The 24,469-nt window shown below is 41.6% G+C and overlaps 3 protein-coding genes across 12 annotated transcripts; 1 reads left to right on the top strand and 2 right to left on the bottom strand.

The window, feature by feature from the left end:
* Window positions 1–241: 241 nt before the first annotated feature.
* On the bottom strand, window positions 242–5,551 carry dcun1d2a (DCN1, defective in cullin neddylation 1, domain containing 2a). 3 transcript variants are annotated; one of them, XM_048238744.1, is made up of 7 exons: window positions 5,343–5,551; window positions 3,065–3,281; window positions 2,650–2,818; window positions 2,303–2,433; window positions 2,115–2,197; window positions 1,722–1,818; window positions 242–1,286 (listed from the first exon to the last, which is right to left on the bottom strand). In XM_048238744.1, the coding sequence occupies exons 2-7, from the start codon at window positions 3,237–3,239 to the stop codon at window positions 1,207–1,209; spliced, it is 735 nt and encodes a 244-aa protein (XP_048094701.1). In that variant the 5' UTR covers window positions 3,240–3,281; window positions 5,343–5,551; the 3' UTR covers window positions 242–1,206. The 3 variants fall into 3 exon arrangements, with proteins under 3 accessions (XP_048094701.1, XP_048094699.1, XP_048094698.1); XM_048238742.1 differs by having other exon boundaries at window positions 5,348–5,551; XM_048238741.1 differs by lacking the exon at window positions 5,343–5,551 and adding an exon at window positions 4,493–4,635.
* On the top strand, window positions 4,367–15,909 carry tfdp1a (transcription factor Dp-1, a). Of its 8 annotated transcripts, none has more exons than XM_048238737.1 (12): window positions 4,367–4,385; window positions 9,442–9,520; window positions 9,647–9,713; window positions 9,901–10,004; window positions 10,375–10,496; window positions 10,968–11,133; window positions 11,550–11,696; window positions 11,924–11,992; window positions 12,171–12,322; window positions 13,086–13,252; window positions 14,356–14,434; window positions 14,579–15,909. In XM_048238737.1, the coding sequence occupies exons 2-12, from the start codon at window positions 9,509–9,511 to the stop codon at window positions 14,715–14,717; spliced, it is 1,224 nt and encodes a 407-aa protein (XP_048094694.1). In that variant the 5' UTR covers window positions 4,367–4,385; window positions 9,442–9,508; the 3' UTR covers window positions 14,718–15,909. The 8 variants fall into 8 exon arrangements, with proteins under 8 accessions (XP_048094694.1, XP_048094692.1, XP_048094690.1 ...); XM_048238735.1 differs by lacking the exon at window positions 4,367–4,385 and adding an exon at window positions 4,959–5,069; XM_048238733.1 differs by lacking the exon at window positions 4,367–4,385 and adding an exon at window positions 6,747–6,938.
* An 893-nt stretch (window positions 15,910–16,802) lies between these two features.
* Window positions 16,803–22,046, bottom strand: mettl21cb (methyltransferase 21C, AARS1 lysine b). The gene is made up of 6 exons (XM_048238740.1): window positions 21,573–22,046; window positions 20,459–20,639; window positions 19,259–19,404; window positions 19,054–19,171; window positions 18,424–18,695; window positions 16,803–18,292 (listed from the first exon to the last, which is right to left on the bottom strand). The coding sequence occupies exons 2-6, from the start codon at window positions 20,598–20,600 to the stop codon at window positions 18,173–18,175; spliced, it is 798 nt and encodes a 265-aa protein (XP_048094697.1). The 5' UTR covers window positions 20,601–20,639; window positions 21,573–22,046; the 3' UTR covers window positions 16,803–18,172.
* Between the last annotated feature and the right edge of the window lie 2,423 nt (window positions 22,047–24,469).

Here is a 24,469-nt window from a genome sequence, read left to right as displayed (position 1 = left end):
GCTTCCCAATACTTTTATTTATATAGTGTGTAAACAATGTTTATCTGGCACTTTGACATCACAGCAAACGTAATACATTTGGGCAACAATTATGGTATACGTCTGGGTGTACAATACCATGGTGAATGTGTTGTATGATTATGATCTACTGTGTCTAGGTACACCAACACAAAATTTGACACACCATGGGTATAGAGTTATTCTAAAATGAAATATTTGTCAGCTTGAGAAAGAAAGGCAGTTTTTACTTAAAGAGCTATAATTTATTTGTTTACATAAATCTGACAAAAAACAAAGTGAACAAAGTTGATGAGAAACACATAACTGCACATAGTCACACCAACTTCTACAACCCAAAAAAAGAAAACAAAAGAACAGATGATATGGTCACACGGTTGACCTGAAATAAAACGATATTGAGGCATCAGATAACGAGTTGACACACTGTACGCAAAACACCTTTTGTTTGCTCTCCCTAGCTTTGTTTTTATATAGTTTTAATATGATTTATTTATATAATTCTCTCTGTACATACTGCTACAGTAGATACAGTATATTACAACTGTAACAATAGTGTTTGTGCTGGTGAGTTGAGCCAAGCTGCATGCTGCTCAGAACCCAGGACTCTGGCTCAGAAAGTGGATCTGTTTAGTGCGACCATCCCAAGCCCTGCAGGAAATACTTGAATAAAAACCAAAATAAAAGTCTTTAGCCCACAACACAGCAGAGTGCTCTGAGATTTTGCTCACTCTCGCTTGCTTTCTCTCACCCACAACTCTTAAGGGTGGTCATGGTGAAGGAATAGAGGGCATCCTCTCCCAAGGTGTTACACAGCTAGCGGTCAAGGGAGGGCGCAGAGGGGTCCAGATTATATATAATGGTCCCCATGGCGTCTTCAAGAGCCTGAGGTTAGAATTAGCTTGCCTGTGCCAACAGCTGGCAATGTGCACATGGCGACTCCAAAAGCAAATCTTGTATTGTTTCCTTGGTGCCTCCCCCTTCTTTCCATGTCTTCATCAGCAGCACTTCCTTGACAGGTGGTCTTCGTACTGTGTGTTTCTTGCTTTTACTGGATTCTCTTGCTGACTTCAAGTGTTTCTCTGCTTTTCTTTTTTCTATGTTTTTATATGTTTGTACAAGTCTTTAAAAAAACTACAAAGTCAATGCAAAACAAGACCCCACTCCTCTGGAAGAGCAGGGTTATGATTATACAGTCTTGCGCTTGGTTCCTGTTACGATTGGCCGGGCAAATTCCACAAAGTCGTCTATCAGGACAGGCCAAGCCCCTGGGGAAAGCCAGAGAGAAAGTCTCTGATTACACACCTTTGATCACCAAAGTAGAGCAGGATTCACCTTTGCTCTAACCCAATTACAACTTTAACCAACCTTTTTAAACCAAAACAAAACATATTTTAGGGGCACTAAATCTCCACTCCACTAAATAAAATGTTTACTGATAGTACCAAAAGAGGAGGACTGCTATCGTTCTGAGCTTTTAAATCCCATTTCTATCTACCTTATTTCTATGTTCTGTGCCCTGATTGGCCTAGTCCTGTTTGCTCTTGTTTTCACTTATTTTACAATTTCTAAAGGCATTCATGTGTTGAATAATAATTACTATTGCATTACACATAACATAACATACTACTGGGCCTAAAGAAAGCATATAGTGTGCTTGTTTACTAGACGGAAGAGAGTCTAGTTTAATGATCGTTACGTACCCTCCTCATCATAGTTTGACATGTCATCAGCAATCATGTTGCCAAAATCCAGAAGCAGATTCCATGTATCTTTTGGGATGGATCGTTTGTGGTGCTCCTATTCAAGAAAAGGCACAGGGGTTGACAATTTACATAACAGCATTGATCAGCTTCGACATGATTATAATTACGATGCCATACATGAAACATAGAACTGAAGAACTAGCATTGCTTCATCATAAACTAAACACATCTCCAGAATGACAAGTTTAGTCCAGTTTATTATGGCTTCCCAGATCGGATTTGGTCTTTACATGCCATGAAGGACCAAGTCAGGGTATTTTACTCAAACTGAGCATGAAGAGCAAAGCCACTACCCTCAACATGTCAATCATATACTTCGAGGTCACTCACCAATAAAAACCTATTCCAGAGATCCAAAAACTTGAACCGGCCTGTCAGTACCAGATTCCAGTAGGCCACAGCCATCTCTAAATCTGAAAGTGGACAACAGGAATACATGCGAGATCCCAAAATGTTTCTTGACAACATATTTTCTAATGGTCCCCTTAATCTTTTAAGGGAATGCATATCTGACTAACCTAAACCCTTTTGTCCAGGGTTCTTGGCAAAATTGAAGGTAAATTGATAGAAGTCCTTGAATTTTCCGCTGTCTTTGAGCTCCTGCTCTAATCTGGGCAACAGAGACTTCAGCTTCTCTGGACTATCACACCTAGAAGACAGATCAGACAGAGGTAGAAAACAAACCAGTGGAACCAATGACCTTCCACTTATTCATCTCAGTGACTGAACAAGGACCGATTCCAACTATTCACTTTCAAGGTCAATATGCGGGTTCCCGTGTTGTTACAAAGCAATATCGAACATGGCCAAAGTTACAAAAATGGATGCTTCCTGACGCGTGTATCAGAATGATATCATAGCCCACCCTAGCTCCGTCATGCCATCAAGGAACTCCTTCTTCGAAAATTCGCACTGCGTGGCAGCGCGGAATTTCCATGCCACAACCAGGACGCTTATACTGGCTGGGTCTAAGTTGAGGTCATCGCAGAACTGCTGTATACCATCGATCCCAATCTTGTTTTCATCCTGGGGATCTAAGGGCAAAAAACAGGGCAACACAAGAATGACATTGAGCATACAGTCTGCACACTATAGCCATACAATTCTACACAACACACTTTCAAAATGATTTGTTCATTCTCACAGGCAAGTTAACAGGTATAGTTCTGATGTCCATAAATATATCTGTATCCTATACCTACTTCTAAAAGAAACACATCTCACACAACACACGCCGCCAACTCTGTCACAACTTGTTGTAAGTCACAACTCTGACTTACCTTTGTAGCGATTGTAGAGCTGTTCAAGCTTCTTCCTGTCCACTGAGGTTTTCATGGATTCTTTATAGTAGAGGTCTGGGTTCTGGAAGTAGTTGTCTGTTGCCACTTCTAGTTTCCAGTCATTCTGCGTCAGGCAGTACACAGCTGTCTTCTCCCCAGCCTGAGTAAAGGACATAAACTGGCGAACCTTGTCCTTCTGTGACGACTTCAGCTTGTGCTGTACGGACACAAAGGAGAACCCCTCAGACACAGGCTCAGACGGACAGCCCGAGACCGTCAGCAAAACATACAGACACACACAGACACAGACAAGCAAGCAGAGAGACAAAAATACACTCATCCAGAGACACACAGTGACAAACAGATACCGAGAGGTCTGCCCTATTTACTGCCCCTGCCAAAAACAAATAATAAAAAAACAAATGCCTACAGAAACACCAAGGTGATAAGTTGAGGCAAATATGTGAGAAATTAAACCAAATGTTGAAGTTTGCTTTGCTTATGGCAAAGGACACGTGCTGAACTATGGATGGCCACTTGCAAAAAAAGATCCTCTTGGAATGTAACTCAAGTAGGAGGACCTCTGAGCAATCTCAGGGCAGCCCATACAAACAAACTGAGCGTGTTGGCGAGTTATTTCCAACCGAGCCGAGTAAGCACATTTGTTCATATAACATCAGACCCACACGCTGGCCTTGGAGGAATCATGGAGTATACTGACTAGCTACACGTTAACTTCATCTATACATAACTTATTTTTTTTTAAAAAACCTACCTACCCATGACGATTAACTTATCTAACATTGTGGGTGTGCCATGACAGTTAAGTCTCTTATTACGTGTACATTTTCCTAAAACGAGCGCACGACAGTAACTCTGTCAACATTTCCCCTGTTCGTAGGAGAGACCATAATATTTTCAGCACCAAGCTAAAGCTCTAGAATACAATCGTTGCTTTCAGCGATCCACAATTTCGGCAGCATTTTCTTAAAGATTAGTCATTGGTCAGTATCCTAGCATACATAGGAAAATGTGCAGTGTGCAGAAAGACGGTCAAATGAACCACTTCCAGTGTTGTTCTTTTTATCCCCTGAGCTCCGCCACTGCAGTGAGTCGCGACCCAGTTCTCGCGTCAGCGCGGCTAGCTCTCGCCTCTGCCCAACCAAAGTTACAGTTCGCCAAAAAGGGAAAGGAACGCGCGGCGGAGTGACTGCGGACCGAGCTCTCAAAATATCAACAACTGACCTTCCCTCTCTTCGTTGATCAATTTCGGTACAGAAAATGAAGTGACAATGCGACACAGGCTAAGGACACCGCATAGGTACGAAGCGAGTGGACACCCCGCGCATAACGACATGAACTCCGATGTTGTGCATCTTTGTAGAGATTTAATCTACCGTTTGGGTTTATGATTTTCATAATACCTACCATTTTTATCACCCGCTGTTAGACCAATTTGATACTCAGTAGTTCCGTGTACGCCTGCGCGTCAGCATCAAGGGACTGCGCTAGAGAAGCATTGAGTTTGCGCATTGAAGTCACATGATGCAGGGAATTGTAGTTTAAAAACAGTTTTTGACACTGGACAGTTAGGCTACAATCTTTTGCAGCGGCGTTATGTTTTGGACAGTATGACCAACTATTAAATATTTATATATATATGACTTGCATTTAATTATTCAATACATGTTTCAGTGTGCTAATTTGTTTGTTGCTTTTACAAGCAAGTTACGTGACAAACAACCAACCGGCAAGTTACCTTTAAAAACTAACTTGCAAAATGTGAAAAAGAAGTATAACTTTGGGCAATACAGTGGATGAGAACACAGTCGACCCTTCAGCAAACCCTTCAGGGTTTGTTCTTCCAGTTGAACCAAACACTCCAAGAGCAGAGCTTGCCAAACTTTGCTACCCATACGTTTCCAAAGAATTCAGTCCAACTTGAAAAGCACAGCTTCGAAAAAGGAAAGCTGGTTGCCTTCACTTCGTGCTTCTAAGTTATATAGTAAGTGTTTTTAAACTATTTCAAACGAAGAGCAACGTCAACAAAGCTGTTATCAACGATGAATGTACACAATTTAAGCATTACTGACACCACTTATCTAGAGGAATAAAGTTAGCCGTTGAATTCTGCTAGCAGCTAACGTTACTTTGCTATTTTCAACCACTGATTGGATTACACGGTATTTGAAGCTTAATAATACACGGGTCTATGACAACCCTGAGAGTGTTATCAGTTCGTTATGACATGACATGCAACTGTGGATCAAACGCCTACCTGACCTTTTCTCGTGGGTTTTGTGGTTTGATTCACCTCACCAACAGGCTCCAAAAGTTGTTACGCTAGCGGCGGCTGTGCCACCGGACTAGGTTTCGACAGCTCAGCTGCCTCCAAGCAGGGAGGGGCAGCATCACATGAGCCTTGCCGTTTTGTGAAACAATTATAAAAAGAAAAACATGGCAGCTTTTGATCACAGAACTGTGCAGGTCGTATGTACGTGGGACAACAAACTACGAAGAATTGAAACACAAAACTGCACGCTCACTTATATTTTGCAATAATTAATTATCAAATATGTGACCTAACTGACCTTGACCGAAAGGCCAAGTAACGTCATAGTTATAACGTTAAAATAGGCCCGATTCAGATAGCCAAAAACAAGTAGACAGCCAGATAGTGACCCTTTTAAATCTATGGGTATGACGAAATGTAGCCTGACAACAAATCATAAACGTTTGATTTTAACTTTAGCTAATTGAGGTAGGCCTGCTATGTCAAAATGTTAGCGTTGTGCAATTACGTTGAAAGAGTAAGGTAAACGACACTTTCCTGAAGGCTGAAGCAAATTGGTAACTTTAAACCGCACCTCTTCAGACTAGCCAGAACAGAAGTCACAAATCTGCAGCAGCTGCCGTTGATACAGTGGGCCATAGTAGGACCAGCTGCCTGCTTCACTTCACGCGAGCTGTAGTCGCTCAAAATGTGTTATAGCTTTTCTGTATACGACCTAATGGCAGCAAATTATGATATTACCCCATCAGTTAGTAAAACAAGGGGGTAGCAAGCACTACCAACACACTGTATTCACTGATAATCTTTATCTATTTTTTTGATGGTATGACTCATGTCTCTTTGCAGTAGATAAAATAAGCCTAGTCCTTGCATAGTCTATGCTAATCCAATGCTAATATTCCTTCTCTACCAAGGCTTGTGAGACCTGACTCAAGTCTACTGCAGAATGTTGCTGTCATCTATTTATGAAGATATGCTGGATGGAAGGCTAATGACTGATAGCGCCATTATCAGTCAGCTATTCCTGTAGCATTTGTGTTGAAAATATGGGCTATTCTTAAAAGAAACTGTAAAGGCTTGAACATTGTTCTTCCACACACCTACCAACTTGAATCAATTAAGGCAAACTGAGGTCGTGCATAAGTGTGGAAGAATGGCTTTTGACAATTATACGTGTAATTTGTAGGCTTAGATAATAGTACCATTCTGTTTTTAATTTTGTAGTTTGCAATGATAAGACGGAAGAACATCCCGCATGGTTTTGGCCAGTGACGTTAGGGTTACCGCCAACCAACCAGATAATCGCGGAGGCGTGGTTTTGTTGGACTGCACAGCCAACGTCATGTTTTGTATGTCCAATCACAATCACTTGTTCGTAGACACCGCCAAGCTCAGTTTCAGAGAAGGACGAAGACGGAGTAAACGGTGATTGTGCGCTTGCAGCGAGCAAACGTAAATCTAAGGGGAGCAATTTGGACGTAAACGTTCAACATTTTGAGAAGATATTTGTTTTGCTCAACGACTTTGGGAGAATTCTCATAACTTGATCTGTCAGAGGCAACATGCGTCAGGTCTGATAAAGTGAGGTATCCTGACATTATTGTCCAATTCCTTACTTTGGCTATGCTTTGTTATCATAGCAGATGGTAACGTTAACTTATCTGCCTTGCTAGCAGGCATCATATGTATCGAGTAACTTCTCCAGGCAACGCTAATTCTTAAAAAATATATAGCATTGCTATCAACGTTATGGTAGCCTTACTAAATAGACAACATGTCTAGCTCTCCAGATAGCAAACATAACGTTAACGTTTCAAACAGATAGCTGACTTAACTGGTAGGACCTAGGCTTGCCAAATAGTACGTTAGCCAAAGCCAGGCCTAACGGACGCTTAACGTTACTTTACTTTTTATGGTTAATGTTTAATTGTTCAAACATATTCAGAATAGTATTATTAACGCTAACCTTAACGGTAACGAATCTGAGCTTTCCAGTGGCAACATCATCTGATGTTATGTAGGTCATGTTGCTAATCACACATTGGTGTTAATAATGTTTATGTGTTGTATTTATGATATAGTTTTGTCTTTCAGTAACGTGGTAGTCTATGTAGTGTTTCATGTATGCTTTCATGATATCTAGCTTTCTTTAGCTACATATATGTAAAAACATTCACTCACTAATACATTAGCCATCATGTTAGCACGCTAATGTCAGTATTGTTCGGGTTGACAGGCCGGGTTTTCGCGACATATGAATGGAAATTACAATTGACTTAGCTTCTAGCTGAGTTAGCCTTACATCGACTAGCCATACTAGCTTTGTAAAATGGCTGACTTGTCAGTTGCATTCAACCAAAAGATGTACTATCATTGTGCAGTATTGTGTCAATTGAAAGTATTTCTTTCCTTGAAGACAATACAGTCAACAAGCACTTGGGGAATATGTAGTTCTGATCAATTTTGTGAACCTCAGGCTACCAACTTGTGAGGCACGCGCACATTCCAAAAGCACAGAATTCGATTGTTGTCCCATTTGCACGACTGACTTCAGAGAGGCACATTAAGTTAGTTGAGAAGTATAATTTCCATGGCATATTTGAAAAATTGCCCAGACCAACTGTAGTCGGCAAACCAAAGAGCAATAATAGTTAAAGCAAACCATTTCAGCTCTACGACGTGTAACGTTGCACTACCGTTAATCTAGCTAGCTAGCTAGGTTTTTCCTAAAGCATCCATTTTGTCGAAGTGGTTCAGTTGGATGGGAATGAGTGAAATAATAACGGAAGAACACAAATAATTGTTTATTTTACAGCGAATATGACTGGTGCATTCACTTATCTTGGATGTATCGTAAACAAATTTATTCTTCTGTAGAGTTTTAGTTTCCTGTTTGGTGATGGGGCTTTAGACCTCCTCTTCCTCTCGTGTCCCTGATGCCAACAAAAACAGGGCTCGAAGGAGGCAGTATATTAGTGTTCAATCGTAAGTGCAATGGAAAATCTCCGTAATTTGTCGTTATTTTGCCTTTGTATGGCCGTGCGTGTATTATGCATTCAGAAAGATCAATGAAGTCGAATTAAGATAAATGAAATTCAGCACAGTGAAATTGCATACAAATGCGCGTTGTAGTGCAAAACGTGTTTCAAAGCAGCACCTTGCTAAGTTAGCTAGCGTGGTTTGCCATATGAATGTAAATAATATTACAAGTAGAGGCGTCAGATATATCTTACGAAGTAACTTTTTGGTCCTGAATGCGCTTCCCAGCCCATTCCTTGTTATTTGTTGAAAGTTTTAGTTTGTCGAGCAATTGCTAGGCAGTGTACACGAAGCGGCCCGGTTGATTTTGCGAAAAGTTGTTATAAGGGGGCAAAGTAGTTGGCTGTTTCTTAATTAAATGAATTTATATGTATTTATTCATTCGTACACACTCACAGTTAAATATGTGGGTTATATATATACTTCATCTTTGTTCTTCAAACATTCTGGAAACGTTCACGAAAGGCAAGTTAGCTCGCTAGCTAAACTAGTCATAGCTTGATTCAGCACTAGCTTTGTGCAGATAACGTTAGATGCTGTAAGCTAGCCGGTGAGGCCTGGGGTACTGAACAAAATTAGGCTTTGCGCAGCGTCGAGATATAAGCTTTTTGAAGTGAGAGATTTCTTTTCGATTCTGGTGAAACGTGGCCATATTATAGATTTCGGAAGTAACTACTTATTTGGGGGGAAATCGTGAAAGTCACAGATCAACCTGCGGCCTACCCATGAGCTGCCCCCACCACGCGCAAACTGTCACGGGGGTTCAGGTAGCCAGTCAGATTATAATGAAGAAGGTTATAGATTGAGTGGCGTGGCTTGCCGTGGCGGTGTACTTGCACTCCAGCGAGTACAGTTCTCCACTTTTATGCACTTGCAACAGTTAATAAGGGAGTATACAATAACTTGCCACCAGGTTTTGAAGAATATCCTTCAAGTAAATCAGAATTCGAAGTTATGTCCCCTATCTTATGTGAGTTGAACAGCACACATGCTTTACAGAACTTGAGAAATTGTCTTAAAAGTAAGTCATATTCTTCTCTCCTAGGTGATTCAGTGATCTGGCACAGATTCCCAACAAAACCAAGCCATACCTATTCCATCCCCTAAGGATCATGGCCAAAGATGTGAGTACAGTCTGTGGGGATATGCTGTGGCGTTTGGTCATCCAGTAGTCTGTGTAGATGTTCTTTCTTACACAATCAGCCTTTATTTAAGATTGCCACTGCTGACACCGGGTCTTCTCCTTACAGGCTGGTCTGATTGAAGCTAATGGGGAGTTGAAGGTTTTCATCGATCAGAATTTGAGTCCTGGTAAAGGTGAGTTGTAGAAGAGCAACATTGTGATTGTTGACTTGGATGTGGGCCAGACATTGGCATATATCTCTCATGCCCAATTAAGTGGACTGTGTGGTGAATCAAGAAGAGTGTTTGCTTTTGTCTTCTGAAATGACAAACTTTAAAAAAAAAAAAAAAAAAAACTCATGTGCTGTAACAATGTATTTAGGTGTCCTGTCCTTGGTGACAGTCCATCCACAGACACTTCCCATTGGGAAGCAACTTCTGCCAAAAACACTCGGTCCGTCTAATGTCAACATTGCTCCGCATTTGGTAAGTGTCATTGCCTTATTATTTGTGTAAAATGTATTTTTGTCACTGGAGATTCATAGTTCTTGGAATCTTTCATTCACGGGAATACTGTATAGTAAATAGTCATGTACCGTTATTGGCAAGTAATTAGATTGTGATCAAATGATGTACTCATTTCCCAGTACCCGGGTAAGGTTGGTGTTTTCAGTACATTTATTTGAGTCGATAAATGAACACGTGTCAAGATGCAGGGTAAATGTTCTTGGACATGAATAGAACATAAAGCTCTTATGTAAAACCATAATCAGCTCCTTCAAGTATTTGAACGCGTGCCTGAAAAGCACGATTTGTGAGTCTTCTAATGAGCATTATTGACTGTATTTTGCCATAGGTGATTGGCACACCTCAGAGACCCAGTGGCTCCAATGCCATACTGGTGAACAGCCCCCACACGCCCAGCTCACAGTTCCTAGCTCAGACCCAGCCGTCCGAAGCCTCGCCTTGGTCCTCAGGGTGAGTGTCTGCCATCACACGTGGACCAAACAATGTTGTCAAGTGTTTGAGTATGGGCAAGATCCAAATAAGGTCAAGTTTAAAGTGGTTTTATCGCAAGAAGCTGATGGGCTCTAAATGCCCTAGTTTGTTATTTTTGTGGAGTGTTTTAAACACTTGTTGCATAAACCCAGTACCCATATTTAACAACCAACTAGTATGGAGTTGCAGTACTGACCACCTGCTGTACTCCCCACATGGCCTTTTTGGTTTGTTTTTTAAGCTAGCTTTGCTAGAGATATGTCAACATGAGATATATATATATATATATATATATATATATATATATATATATATATATATATATATATATATATATATATATATATATATATATATCTGTGTTGCAATGTTCCTCATTCCTTCATGTCTGATATTCTACGTGTCAATAATGACCACTGATGTCCATGCATGCACCTGGTCTGTCCACAGGAAGCGCAGCAAGAAGGGAGAGAAGAATGGGAAGGGGCTGAGGCATTTCTCTATGAAAGTGTGTGAGAAGGTCCAGAAGAAGGGAGTCACCACCTACAATGAAGTGGCTGACGAGCTTGTGGCGGAATTCAGCTCTACAGACAACCACATTTCCCCCAACGACTCAGTGAGTCCACCTCTCTCATTCCACAACTGCTCTCATAACTCCTGTCAATATGAATTGCTTGGTCTGTTATTTTTATATATATATTATATTATTATATATATATATATATTATTTTATATATATATATATATATATATATATAAAAATAACAGACCAAGCAATTCATATTATAAATATTATATTATATATATAATAAATAAATAAATATAAAAAAAAACAGACAGTAGGCTGGTGTCAGACCAGTCGTGCAACAGTTAGAATGGAAATGTAAAACATTAAATTGCCATTTACCTTTTTTTGAGCACTGCACTGTAGACCAGAGAAACAACAGCCAAGTGTCCTGGCAGAAGTCCTCTTGATAGACATGTTGGCATCCAGCGGATGGCGTGTCTAAGAGTCTGCTCATTGTGTTCCAGCACGTGTACGACCAGAAGAACATCAGACGGCGTGTCTATGACGCCCTGAATGTGCTGATGGCCATGAACATCATCTCTAAAGAGAAGAAGGAGATCAAGTGGATCGGCCTGCCCACCAACTCTGCTCAGGAGTGCCAGAACCTTGAGGTGAGGGTACAGTCTAGAATGGGACAGATCCATGACCATATGCACAAACCTTTAGCCCCAACACTGAACTCTTCTGAAAATAGGGTTAGGAGATGATGCTCTGAGACCCAGTCTAAGCATTTTATGGATGCCAACTCTATGCTGACTTTATTTAACAAGGTGGTCCTGACAACAAGCTTTGGATACAGCCCTTTTAAATGTACCTCATCCTGACTGTTCCTCCTCAGGTGGAGAGACAAAGACGACTTGAAAGAATCAAGCAGAAACAGTCCCAGCTCCAAGAGTTGATTTTACAGGTACTACCGGAAGTGGTGTCACCTTAATTAAACCTTTACGGTATCGGCTATTCTATGGCTTAGTCTTCTGTGTCTTTTGTCAAATAGTGTGTTTTGTTTTTGCTTGTCTTTTAAATGTCTCATGACTGGCAGTGGCAATTGGTCACTGGCACTGACTGTACTGGTATTCCCTCTGCAGCAAATTGCCTTTAAGAACCTGGTACAGCGCAACCGTCAGACAGAACAGCAAACCAACCGGCAGCCACCGCCCAACTCGGTGATCCATCTGCCCTTCATCATTGTCAACACCAGCAAGAAGACAGTCATAGACTGCAGCATCTCCAATGACAAGTAAGTCCAGAACTTCAGAGAAAGCAAGTAGCTTGTTTAATATGGTGCAGGGAAGGTGCCAAAGTTTACAGGGTGCTCTGCAGCACATTAGCAGTTTGAGGTGTCAGCGTCGTGAGGGCAGTGGATGTCCAGTTGTAAACATTATTAGCTACTGGCCGGTCGAGTCGCTCCTATTTATACTCTTAAGTACATTTGTTTCTGCAAAGCTGTGGACTGACACAGGACTGGGCTCACTTGTGTGCAGCAGAAAAGACTGATTTCTATGTACCATTCTTTTGTTAAAGTGGTGTAATTATGATTTTATCCGAAAAGGTGTCTGGAAGCTTTTCCCATGGTTGTTCTTGGTTTTGCCTATTTCCCTTTGTAGTAATAAAATACAGACTGCATGCATTACATACACATCTTGCCATGTCTGTTCAGAACCTCTCTGGCACAACTGATCATGTTGTTCATTCACATTCCCAAATGTTCGCTGTGCATATAGCTTTTGTGTCCTTGTGAAGTCTTTGCTAGCATTCATAATCGGTTTGATGAGCTTGCTCTCTGACAAACATAAGTACATGAATTCTAGGCAAAGGGTTACTTTTGAAAATGAGCAACTTGTATATTGTTAATGCAAAAAACCTTCAAATTAAATAATTTGAATGTACCTCAATTTGATGTTTTAACTGCTCTGTGTCGATAGGTTCTTTTTGTTTCTCATGGTTTACCTTGTCTCTCCCACTCTCATTCACTCTCTTCTTGTGTCTTGGGTGTTCTGCAGGTTTGAGTACCTGTTTAACTTTGACAACATGTTTGAGATCCACGATGACATTGAGGTGCTGAAGCGCATGGGCATGGCCTACGGCCTGGAGGCGGGCACGTGCTCCCCTGAAGACCTGAAGGTGGCACGCGGCCTGGTGCCCAAGGCACTGGAGCCCTACGTCACGGGTGAGGGCAAGGCCACTGGCCACTTTGATTTCCTAATGAATGTTTGCTCTCTCACAGTTTTCAGCTGTACATCACTTCCAGAGCTCCTCTGTAGAAGCTTTACATGAAAGTGTAAAATTATAGTGTGTGTTCTATTCTTTGGACTACATGAATCACTCAATGATCATACCCAGATGTTAGAACTGTGGTCACGCAATATAATTCCACAATGAGAAAAAGATGACATGCATATGGATAAAAGGCTGGTCTTTCCAAAAAGAATCTGTGAACACCCAGTTCAAGACCTCACTGACTATTGTAACCTTTGGTTGTCACCTCTGTTGCTAAGCAGTGGTATATGTTACGTAAGGGATAATGTATAGAACACCGGTCATTATTGGGAAAATAAGTCCTGACAGGGCGAACCGGTCTTGTTTCGCCCTGAAGGGACTTATTTTCCCATAATGACCAGCGTTCTATACATTATCCCGCTTATTATACGGCTACTTGCCAAAACGAAATAATAAACTCCCCACGATATGACTTTAGCCTACATAGCCTAGCCTATTTGTTACCGTCCATCGTGGGATTTGCTGAAAAACAAATAGTTCAAACAACACACGCTGCTGAACTTGAATCAAACATTCTTTAGAACACAGCTGATCAACCGTCTGCTTTCACGTTTGAATGAAGTTCCAGTCCTTGCGTAGTGATATGAAAGACTTATCAGAAGCACAAAACCCGTTGCCATTGACAGCGGTAGTTATGTTTGCAGCGGTAATTACATGAATTTATTTTACCGTAGAATGTTGGGGAATCCCATTCAAGTCAATGGAGCGTTCTACTAGCATTGTGAAGAGCCGTATAATAAACATAAATAGAACTAGCGTAATGGTCAGTGTGATGTCCTGATCTAATGTGCCTGTTGGTGTACGCTCTGAAGTGTCAGCTTTTATCTGCAGAATGCCTGCATAGAGCTCTCCAGGGCTCCCTGTGCCTCTCCAGTGCTAGACTCTAGGGTTCTGTGTGTCCCTGTTGCAGTGCTGGCTCTGCAGATTATATTTTCCCTCCCTGTGACTTGGTTGTCTGCTTTAACTCAAACTGACTCTTGACTCTTAACTTAGAAATGGCCCAGGGTCCCATCAGCAGCGTGTATATGACGGGCGCATCGTCCTCCAATGGAGGACGTTATCACGTCGGCAGGTAAGCACCACACAGAGCTTGAACATGGCTTTTTCTGTCTGTTTTTTCCAATGTTCTCGATGACGCCATGGATGATTTTGATACACATTTCATTATTGGCCTGTTATCCACCCTTCTGATCGCTCCCTCCCTTTCTGTGTGCAGTGACAGTGGAGCAGACGGCACTCAAGCGTCCAGCTCCAACGACTCCCACTACAGTGGCTCCCGGGTGGAGACCCCCGTGTCCTACATGGGGGACGAGGACGAGGACGACGACTACGACGAGAACGATGATGACGACTAACCCTGCCCTGTCATCAGTCCTGAGAGCACACCTCTCCAAAAGGCCATATTGAAGGGATGTATCTTCATCACGCTCTCACTCTACTGTGCTCTGTCTCTGTCTCTTCCCCTTCCTTCTTCCCCTTGACCTCCTTACTCGACAAGGGCATTGAAGAGTGTCAACATGAAGGGCTAATGCCCAGTTCATCTTGTTCTCCTTGGATCCTACATGTGGGGTGGGTTCCAAAATCCAAATATTCCACATCAGGATCTTATACCCCACTGCCTGCTGGGAGTTGTAGTTCTTCAGCAGACGGACTCCGCTGTAGTTGTAAGGAATAATAACATCTCCTCCTTGAGCAGCACGCTATCAGGACGTTCGGCTACCCTGTTCTGCACCATGACTCTTCCCCCACCTGAGAAACCTCCAAGTTAAATGTCCCTTGCCGCAAGCTGCCAACTAGTGTTGGATAATGTGTAGAGTGACCTCTGTGTGAAATAGTTTATCTCCAGTTTAAGTTTATTCTATTCTGAACACGCGACGTGGTCTGAAAATTCAAGATGGCGGTCACCCTCTAGACTGAAGGATTGGAGAATCTGACGCTGGCTGCCATGTTGCCCCATCCGCTGGGCAGATCTATGGATGTGTGGACACTTTTTTTTTTTTTTTTTTTTTTTTTTTTTTTTTTTTTTTTGTATGCTGATTCTTAGCAAGATTTTTAAATGAAATTATTTTCCCCTCTTCCCTGTGTTTGGCTCACTGCCGACTTCTGGGCAGCTTTTTTTCCCCTGGCGTGGGGATGCTCTGTTGAGCAGATTTATTTTGTTTGTTTGTTTCAGAGCTTTAGAGGTGATCTTTCCCCTCAGACTGCCTGTTATTCCTTTTTGTGTTTACCAATGATGGGGGCGTCAGGGGAGTAAAATAAAACTCTATTACCCACGAGCGTTTATAGGAAAAACAAAAAAAAGCTTTTGTTTGTGAATGATGTGTTGGGTCTCCTGAAGATTGTAGTTTGTAGAGTCCTCTTCAGGTTGGTAATAAAATGGTAAGGAAATGGTAAGGTTGTATCCAAACTGTGGGTAATTATAGGTCTTTTTTGACTCCCTTTGAACATATTTTTTAAACCTGAACAACACATGTACTGACTCTTCCAAGTAACTTTTCTGTAATCTAATATAAGTTTGGAAATTAAATATAGAGAATGTTTTAACAAGTTGAATTCAATGTGTTTATTGCTGACACTAATGTATCAATAACACTGCACAAAATGAAATCAAATGGAAAAACAATAAAAATCTATTTTATATAGTCCATATGTGTGGGTTTGAGGTACACAGACACACACCCATTTAAATTCCCTAAACCCTTAACTAAACCACTGTGTTGTATCTCCCAGTCTGAAGAGGAGAGGGGAGACCCACACCCTCAGAGCTGTAAACAAGAGCAGACATTTCCTCCAGTGGGCACTCCCCTGAGAGCCGCAACACAGCGCTCTGTTCTAACACTGGAAGAATGTCACAGCCAGCATGCCATGGTGATAGGCTTGCAAGGACTTGGTGACTAAGGACAAGGGTAAATATGCCTCAGAAAAATATAATACTGAGGGAACACTATGTGTGATTTTCTAATATGAGGTAGTATATTTGTGTGTGCATCTATTCTTTTTCAGGCCTGTAAAATGTGTGCAAGAGTAGACATTCTTATACAATGCCTGGTATGGAAAAAAGAAATGCAGAATTGCATTTGCCTGGCTGACCCCTGACTGATTCTCAAACCTCAATTGTGATTGAGAATTGGTCTGGATGGGAATTTGTTCACTTTCAATTTGGGAGGGGTGTTTAGATGCAGTTATTTGCTCAAGAAAATGCACATCTGTTTAATTTTACACTGGTGCCGTCAGTGCTGCCATTGGTAGTGCCAGTTCCTACAAGGGCAGGGACATCCTTTTCCACTTTCAAAAAACTCCTGAAGACCCAGCTCTTTAGAGAACATCTACTCTCATAGCAACACTTACAACAAGTCTTACTGATCCTAGCACTCACCACAGCACTGCCAACCAAAATGTGTGCAAGAGTAGACATTCTAATACAATGCCCAGAATCTGTCCTCATATAAAGCCTGTGTAGTGTAAAAAATGAACACTACATTTTGGCGCTGCGAGGAGGGTCAAATGTAAAGTAAAAAATGACCGCCCCATGCCAGATAAGCAATTGTGATAGGTTCCTGGGTTTTGGTTGATTTGGACATCGGCTTAAATGGGAATGCCACAATGACAGGAAATTCAAATGCACTCACAGATTTGTTTGGTTCACCCAGGCTAGAATTGCATAAGGATGTTGGTAAATTCATGCATTCAGAACTGCACCTCTAAAAATGCACTGAAGAAATTATATTATCAGGTGAAATCAGCCAAGTTGTGTAAATACAGTGTATGCAGTAATTGGCACTCTTGAGAATTTTTTGCCAATTTTTGACACAAACTGTTGCTCAACCTCTAGACTCAAGAGGGCAGTATTGCTAGTATCCCTTTAGTCGTCTCAGTGCCCTGCATCAGACAATGAACCAAGAAAAAGTATAATTAACAAGGGCTGCACAATTTGGAGAAAATATCAACATTCTGATACACGTTTTTACAAAAAGTCAAGCTTTAGTTCAATATTCAAATTTTCACTTCAAGTTGGGACACTTCTGATTGGTGAGCATGCCTAGTGCATGTAAGGCTGTGGTCGTGTAGTGGTAAAGGAGCTGGGCTAGCATGCAGTAGCCTGAAATGTGTGGGTTTAATTCCCTGTTTCCACCATTGAGCCCTTGAGTTGCTCTGTGGACAGTGTAATCCCTTATAATATAGTTGATGTAAAGTCAGTTTGGACAACAGTGTCTGCTAAATGTGTAAATGTAACAAGCACAACACTCCTGTTAGATGAGCTTCACTGTCTGTCACACATTGAGGATGACATTTATATAGATCATATATATCATTAGATCATAGATGTAACAAGATTATCCATTGGGACAGAGTTGGAGTTGCAATAAGTTAATTGCATTAGTTCAAATTTGGTATAATTGTACTTATCTCATGTATGAGTTCCTATAGTTTCAGACAGCTATTCCATTTATTACCAAAGTAAGTTTGCAAGATTGTAGGTTTTATCAAAACAGTCGTTATATTACACATAGTATATATCACAAATCAAAATATCAGTATGCAATGTAAAAGAGCCCCATCTTACAAAATATTATTGAATGACTCCTCTGAACATTTGGAGCACTGTTCAGGAATGTTGTGTTAAACTTAGTAAGACCAGGTGTTTTTCAGAGCATACCAAGAATGTTGTCACCCCTATGCAACTTCACGGCACTCCATCTGTCTTTTTAGTCCTTAATCAACCTCTTAATCAACCCCTTAATCAATCCTTAATAGACCTCACTTTCCCTTCTTATCTAAAAGAGTTTTGCTCTCTTGTTCTCTTTGCTCTTCATTTCTTGAAAGTGGCCTTGTAGATCTTGATTTGCTCCTGTGGTATCTCAGCAAGCACGGTCGTGTCAAAAGCATTCTTGAAGCGCTCTGTGAATCGATGGTCAGTCTCAAACCGTACCTGGGTGGGGAAAAAGGCAATAGTGCCTCTAGTCAAGAGCTTTAAATTCAGTTATTACACTTGCACTCTACAAGATAGATCAAGACTTAAGGGAACCTGTTTTGTCATATTTTCAGAGCTGCCCAACAGACCTTGTTAGACCAAATAAGAGTGGTCCCAGGACGGCAGAAGTGCTCCATGGTCACCAGCAGTTCGTCCAGACAGTCGTGGTGGTAGACGACATCTGCAGCCAGGACATAGTCATAGTGGAAGATGGAGGAGGGGAAGGTGCGCTGGAGGTTGTGTCCCCACACCAGGGCAGCCACCTGGGGGGTGTAGCGGCAGCGGCCACGGGTGTTCCGTGAGAGGTTGTACCTCAAGTTATCCAGGATGCCAGGCAAGTCTGTTGCAGTGACCCAAGCCCCTGCAAATCAGATGAAGTACAGGTACAACTCAACACGTTTAATAGACTAAATAGAATATGAGTCTGAATAAAAAGTCTGAATTTGTATGACCAGTTGGCCTATGATGAAGAGGATGGGATATTTGTTTGTATATCTCACACTACATGCCAGTATAGATTGAGTGATTCTCCTGGATTCAAATTAAATTAGGTGCCATGCAAATGCACCAAAAGTGATCAACTCTGGTGTTTAATACAGAAGGTGTAATCTTTGTATTATAATCTTTGATATTTCCTGTAGTGTGGACTACCTCTCGCTGCAAAAATATCACCCACACCAACATTCAGTGAATTCCTAACAGATATTAGGCACTCTTACCTAGTAAGCAGGCCACTATGGACACCAGGCCGGTCCCTGCTCCTATCTCCAGCACTGCCTTGTCCCTTAGATCAATCTGCTCAGGGTTATTCTCCAAGTACTCACAAAGAGCCGGAGCCTATAGGAATACACACATGGAACAATGTACTCATTAGGCAAGGTCCATAACTCATCTGTCTTATTTGTGGTTTAAACTGATAGCTACCCCTGGCCAGGTGAGGGCGCCAAAGGAATCGACAGACTCCTTGATGCATATTTCTTGTCCAGCAAAACTGAAGGTTTCGTTGCTTGGCTCCCAAGCCTTTTTCTTTTTCTCTGGCGCCAAATGTTCAAACTTCTCCCACACCATCACTGTGCAAATGAAAATGCACATTAGCAATGCACAAGGCACAAAATTGGCATCATGTAATGCAATGTACCCCATCACCAGTTTGCATGTGATGGCACATGAACATAATACAAGAACTCATAGCAGTTGACTCTAGAGCAGGGGTGGTCAGTTTGGGGCCAGCGGGCCATATGTGCTCCATTATTTTGCCTGCCTCTTTAGTCCTAAATGTATGTCAGCCACTGGGAGTTTCTAACCATTCATAGTTTTTTGGTTTTGACAAAGTCTAAATTTAGGGAAACACATCGCCCCAGTTCTGGCCAATCTTCACTGGTTGCCAGTGAGTTTTAGGATTCATTTTAAAATCCTCCTAATAACCTATAAAGCGTTACATGGTTTGGCACCTGACTATTTAAAAAAGATTTATTAACCCCCTACTGTCTGGCTCGGCCCCTCAGATCCTCCAGCCTGGGACTGTAGCTTGTAGTTGTTCCAGAAAGTAAACTGTCAACTAGGGGTGACGGATAGTTTGCAGTTAGAGCTTTGGAACAGCCTCCCTTGTAACATAAAATCAGTGGCTGTAATTAATAATAATAATAATAATAATAATAATATCATATTTGTTTGTTTGTTTTGTTTTGGGTGTACTGTATTTTTTCTTTTGTTTCTTATATTGAGTTAAGTTTGTGTTTGGTAGTTTGTTCTTTTATTTATTACTATTATTATTATTATTATTATTATTGTTATTATTATTTGGTTTCTTGTTGGTTTGTAAAGCACTTTGTGCTCTGTGCTATATAAATACATTATTATTATTATTATTATTATTATTATTATTATTTTGTGTTCATTATCAAATGTTTGGAAAAAGACACCTGCTAAACCAGTCAACTTTAACTTTGAATATCAAGTCACCACAACATTTGCGTCTCATGTAGACTGTTGGCAAATCCCCTATATGCAGATGTCATCTTGAGGGCAAGTTGTTTTCATATTGGCAGCTATTTAATGGCTTTTTAGGATCATATGATGAGACCACACTCATAACTCACACAGACAGTAGACTTCTACACCTACCGCCCTCAGACTGATCTTCATTTTCCTCTTGCTCGTTAATATCCTCTTCCTCACACCTGGCGTCCTCCATTCTGGTCACTAAACATACGTTGCGGTACTCCATCCCTTCGGTTGTGGGCTTACCCAAGTAATTCAAGTCCATGGCAAAGCACCCCTTTGGTCTGAAGACCTCTGTTGTGAGCTGTGAAGTGCATGGTACAGGGGTTCAGTTTACCTAATTAAAGCTCGTAGTGTCTTTATTTATAACTCGTATCCACTTAGCCATGCAAGAAAGGAATACCTGCAATAGCTCAGACATGGCATCACTGGCTGTTACTGAAGACAACAACTTTGTTTACACTAATTAAGCATTCTGCCTTTTGTTCTCTGAAATTGCTCCCATGTCATTTGTTGCCTTGGGTGCTTATTTTGTGGACTCCATCAACAGTTCTCCTTTCCTACATAGCTCCCTTTTTAAATGCGGTGAATCTTCATGAACAGAATTTTCAAATGTGGTCTTTTTTCCCCAATGATCCATCTCTAGTGCAAATCCAGTGTGTTGAGTGGCATTAGCCTCTCAAAGCAAGTTCATGGTGAACTATTCTGTTAGTTTGATCTTCATCAGTTTAATCTTCTCAGGAATTAGCAGCACATGAAAAAATGACTTTTTTTTACAACAGTCTGCAGTTAAAGCTTGAGGTACTTTTATTATTTCATAGTTTTGCTGGAATATCCTGTATTGACCTGACCTTAGGAGTAATTTAAAAAAAATTAAAAATTAAGCTCAATTAGAAAAAATGGTTTAATTACAACATTTAGATATAGATCTTTCAGAACCTCAGATCACCAGTCATCATGAAGTTTACCTACCCATGCACTCCATATAAATATCATTAGATTGTCCTACTAAAACAGAGGGTATTAGCCGCTTTTCATGCATGCCCAGTAAAAATGTCTGAGGCCTGATTTATGTTTTGAAATGTGATATTTCATCTGATCTAATGTTCAGCAACTCCGAGACACTTAACTCTAAATCCTTAGCATTGACCATAAGACTCATAATCATGCATTTTACCAGATGGACCAGTGGCATTACATTAAAGCTTGACAGAACACAGAGATACATTTGACCAACCTGTGTGAGTAGTTGCTCTCTTTCCGTCTCTCCGAAGTTAAGCTAGTATTGGTCAGTCCTGCAGAAACACAGCTAGTTTTCGTCAGTCCTGCATTTATGCCAAAGCAGCATCTCTCCAGACACGCCCAGGGAGGCCGAGCTATATTTACAGCTGCACTCAAGCAGAGGGATGAGAAGTGGTGGCTGAGAGAGAGGGACAAGAGGGAAAGCTGACTAAAGCCCACCCTACTGCGACGACTGATCCTGCCCGATCCCCAATCCCCTGTAGCCAAATGCCTCAGTTTGAGCTGTGATTGTGTGGTGGGAGGGGGAGCTTGGCAGCTTTATGGTAGTGTATCTCCTTTCCTTGGAAGTTGTGCAAGTGTGTGTCAGAAACCAGAATTAGTTCATGTGGGTAGTTTAGTGCATGCTTATTTCTATCTTGTAACTTAACAGGTGTGTGTCAAGTTGAGATATAGTTTTTTTAATTGGCAAACACAGAACCAGTGCAATATCTCTGCAGCATGAGGGTTTTTTTTTTTCAGAAGTCAGGACGCGGATAAGTGAGCGGGTGTCCAGAAGAATGTGTTCCCATCTGCTCCTCTCATTTTGCTGCCACTGCTGGCTCCTGTGCTAGTAGTTACTCTGGCAGTGGACTCCACTCCAATATAGCTAAGTTACCTTCCTGCCTCTCTCTGAATCCTGGAAGGTGTCATTATCTGCCCCCCTGGATAGAAAGTCAAAGCACAGGGAATCCTCCTTCACACGGGGGAGTGTTTTCTTAGGGTTCAAGAGTGCAGCACGCACATCCAAGTAGTTGAGCACTGGGTGCTGGACAGGAAGGCACAAGCAAGTAGAAGAACGTTTAGTCCGCACACCAGAATCTGCTCCTTAGCGGTTTTTTTTTTTTTTATTTCTAGGCTATATCACCACATGTGACGTTTCGGGCCCCAGCCCTTCATCAGACATGATGTTTTCTTAGGCCATGGCACTGAGGAAACCTCTAACTCTAGCTCTCCGGCCTTAGAGATTCCGATTCCGATTCCAGTTATTTGTCAAGCATCGATAATGGCATAAAGCCACACAGCAGAGAGAAAACTTTGATGTGATCTGATTCACAGCACTGATAGGGGAGAACAGTCCCCAGGACATAAATAAGGCGGCCTGCCCTGGCGGTTGCATACAGCCCAGATGCCAGTGGCAAGGCATTCCAGGCGTCAGCACAAAGGGGAGCACTGACCTAATGGCCCCATATTAGGGGCTTCTAAGTTAACACTGGTTTCAAGTGTTTCAGAAGTTTGACTCCCCATCTTGTAATATATCAGTGGATGATGGGGAATGAGAACTACTCAACTCATCCTGACTATTTAACATGATAGCTGAAATATGATACTAGATTTGAGGCATTGCACATTCAATGCAAATGCATATTTCTATGAAAGTTATTTCGCTATTGCAATGCAATTAAACAATTTGCAAACAGTAAACAGTAGATTTTTAGATTTCCCATTTTCACATCACAGAACATTTAAAGAAGAGATGTTTTGTTTCTATCGTATTAATCACACTTTTGAATGTAATTCATCTAATAATGGCACATTCCTCTTTATGTCACGGTTGCTGCGGACTCATGGCTACTCTCAGAGGTAACCCTGCCGAAAAGCAGCGGTCATCCTGATCAGGTCCCAGCTGAATACAGCTGAGGTCAAAGAGCTGCTGGGGATCTTGAGCTCATCTTGATTTACTGTGCCCATCAAAGCCACTGTTGCATAAAGCACATGCATGGATACACTGTAAACTTTAGACAACAGCTTCACTAATATGCATCTTACTTTCTGATACATTGCTTTGAACATCGACATGGCATCCTGCTGTATCTTGATTAGGTCTCCCTCCAAAAACACATTTTAATCTGAAGAGACTTCCTGGTTATAAATGATGAAGAAATTATGCAAAAATGCCAGTTAAGACAGACAAATAGGTATACATGTAAAAATGTCCAGGGCCCACAGACAAAAACACTTGTTGTGGACACACATGGACACTACTTTTGACTGTTTACTCTTGTACAGCCCAGGGATACTTTTTCAGTATCCAGCTTCACATTGCGTTTCTGGTTGCAAATGTGTTCAGTGGCATGAAGCCCAATTGAGCGAGAGGGAGATAGAGCCTGCTCACTGATATAGGACATTACACAACCCTCATTAGAGCTCAGGCTGGAATCTCAAGTCTCCCCTGCTTTGGAATGACCCCCATGAAGCTCAGCTCAAGTCTCCCACTCATCTCAGTGACGGCTGACAGAGAGAGAGAGAGAGCCAGGGATCCCAGACACACTCCTCCTCAGGGGAGTTGGGCTAGGGGTAAAACCACTACTGATTACTAGGGCCCTTGAAAAGTATGGAGGGGGGGGGTTGGGTGATGAGTGACAAATGTCAGTGCCGCTCACTGCTGTCTCGTGGCAGAGCTCAGGGGCCCATTAAGCGGTCAGGGGGTCGTAACAGGTGGGCTGCACAGACTAGCTGGAGGCATGAGACCTGAGGCATACCCCAGCAGCTGTCCAACAGGGTGTTAAAGAGATCTGGGTTTTATTGGGGCTTTACCGAATGTGATGTCCGTTATGTGAACCTATTGCATTGGACTGACATTGGATGAACTCTCTCCAAACCAGTAAACAGTTATCAGTTGCATTTTAATGCAGTTCATTTTTCACTATTGTACACAGGTAGTGCGTAAAATGAAATCAAACACAAGCACACAAATAACCTCAGTGCAAATGACACACCTATTGGCACAGTGAAACCCTTGGCTATAACAAAGTCCTTTTAGGCAAGTCCCTCCACTCGGCGGCCATATACCAAACGTTTTATGGGCTGTGTCTGTGTGTGTGTGTTCTGATCAGCTTAATTCTGGGGTTAAGA

This window comes from Alosa alosa, chromosome 3 (genome assembly GCF_017589495.1).
Source record: "Alosa alosa isolate M-15738 ecotype Scorff River chromosome 3, AALO_Geno_1.1, whole genome shotgun sequence".
NCBI classification, from domain to species: domain Eukaryota; kingdom Metazoa; phylum Chordata; class Actinopteri; order Clupeiformes; family Clupeidae; genus Alosa; species Alosa alosa.
This window is presented reverse-complemented; position numbering and strand designations above follow the sequence as displayed.

What these genes read in the sequence shown, in the direction of transcription:
- dcun1d2a (XM_048238741.1), bottom strand. An exon ending in GCTCTACAATCGCTACAAAG is followed by an intron (nt 2,819 to 3,064) that starts GTAAGTCAGAGT and finishes TTTTGCCCTTAG; the next exon opens with ATCCCCAGGATGAAAACAAG. An exon ending in TCTGGAATAGGTTTTTATTG is followed by an intron (nt 1,819 to 2,114) that starts GTGAGTGACCTC and finishes TTTCTTGAATAG; the next exon opens with GAGCACCACAAACGATCCAT.
- tfdp1a (XM_048238737.1), top strand. An exon ending in TCAACATTGCTCCGCATTTG is followed by an intron (nt 10,005 to 10,374) that starts GTAAGTGTCATT and finishes ATTTTGCCATAG; the next exon opens with GTGATTGGCACACCTCAGAG. An exon ending in TGCAGCATCTCCAATGACAA is followed by an intron (nt 12,323 to 13,085) that starts GTAAGTCCAGAA and finishes GGTGTTCTGCAG; the next exon opens with GTTTGAGTACCTGTTTAACT.
- mettl21cb (XM_048238740.1), bottom strand. Translation starts at nt 20,600, where the DNA reads ATGGACTTGAATTACTTGGGTAAGCCCACAACCGAAGGGATGGAGTAC. An exon ending in TGAAGATCAGTCTGAGGGCG is followed by an intron (nt 19,405 to 20,458) that starts GTAGGTGTAGAA and finishes TCATTTGCACAG; the next exon opens with TGATGGTGTGGGAGAAGTTT. An exon ending in CATAGTGGCCTGCTTACTAG is followed by an intron (nt 18,696 to 19,053) that starts GTAAGAGTGCCT and finishes TCTGATTTGCAG; the next exon opens with GGGCTTGGGTCACTGCAACA.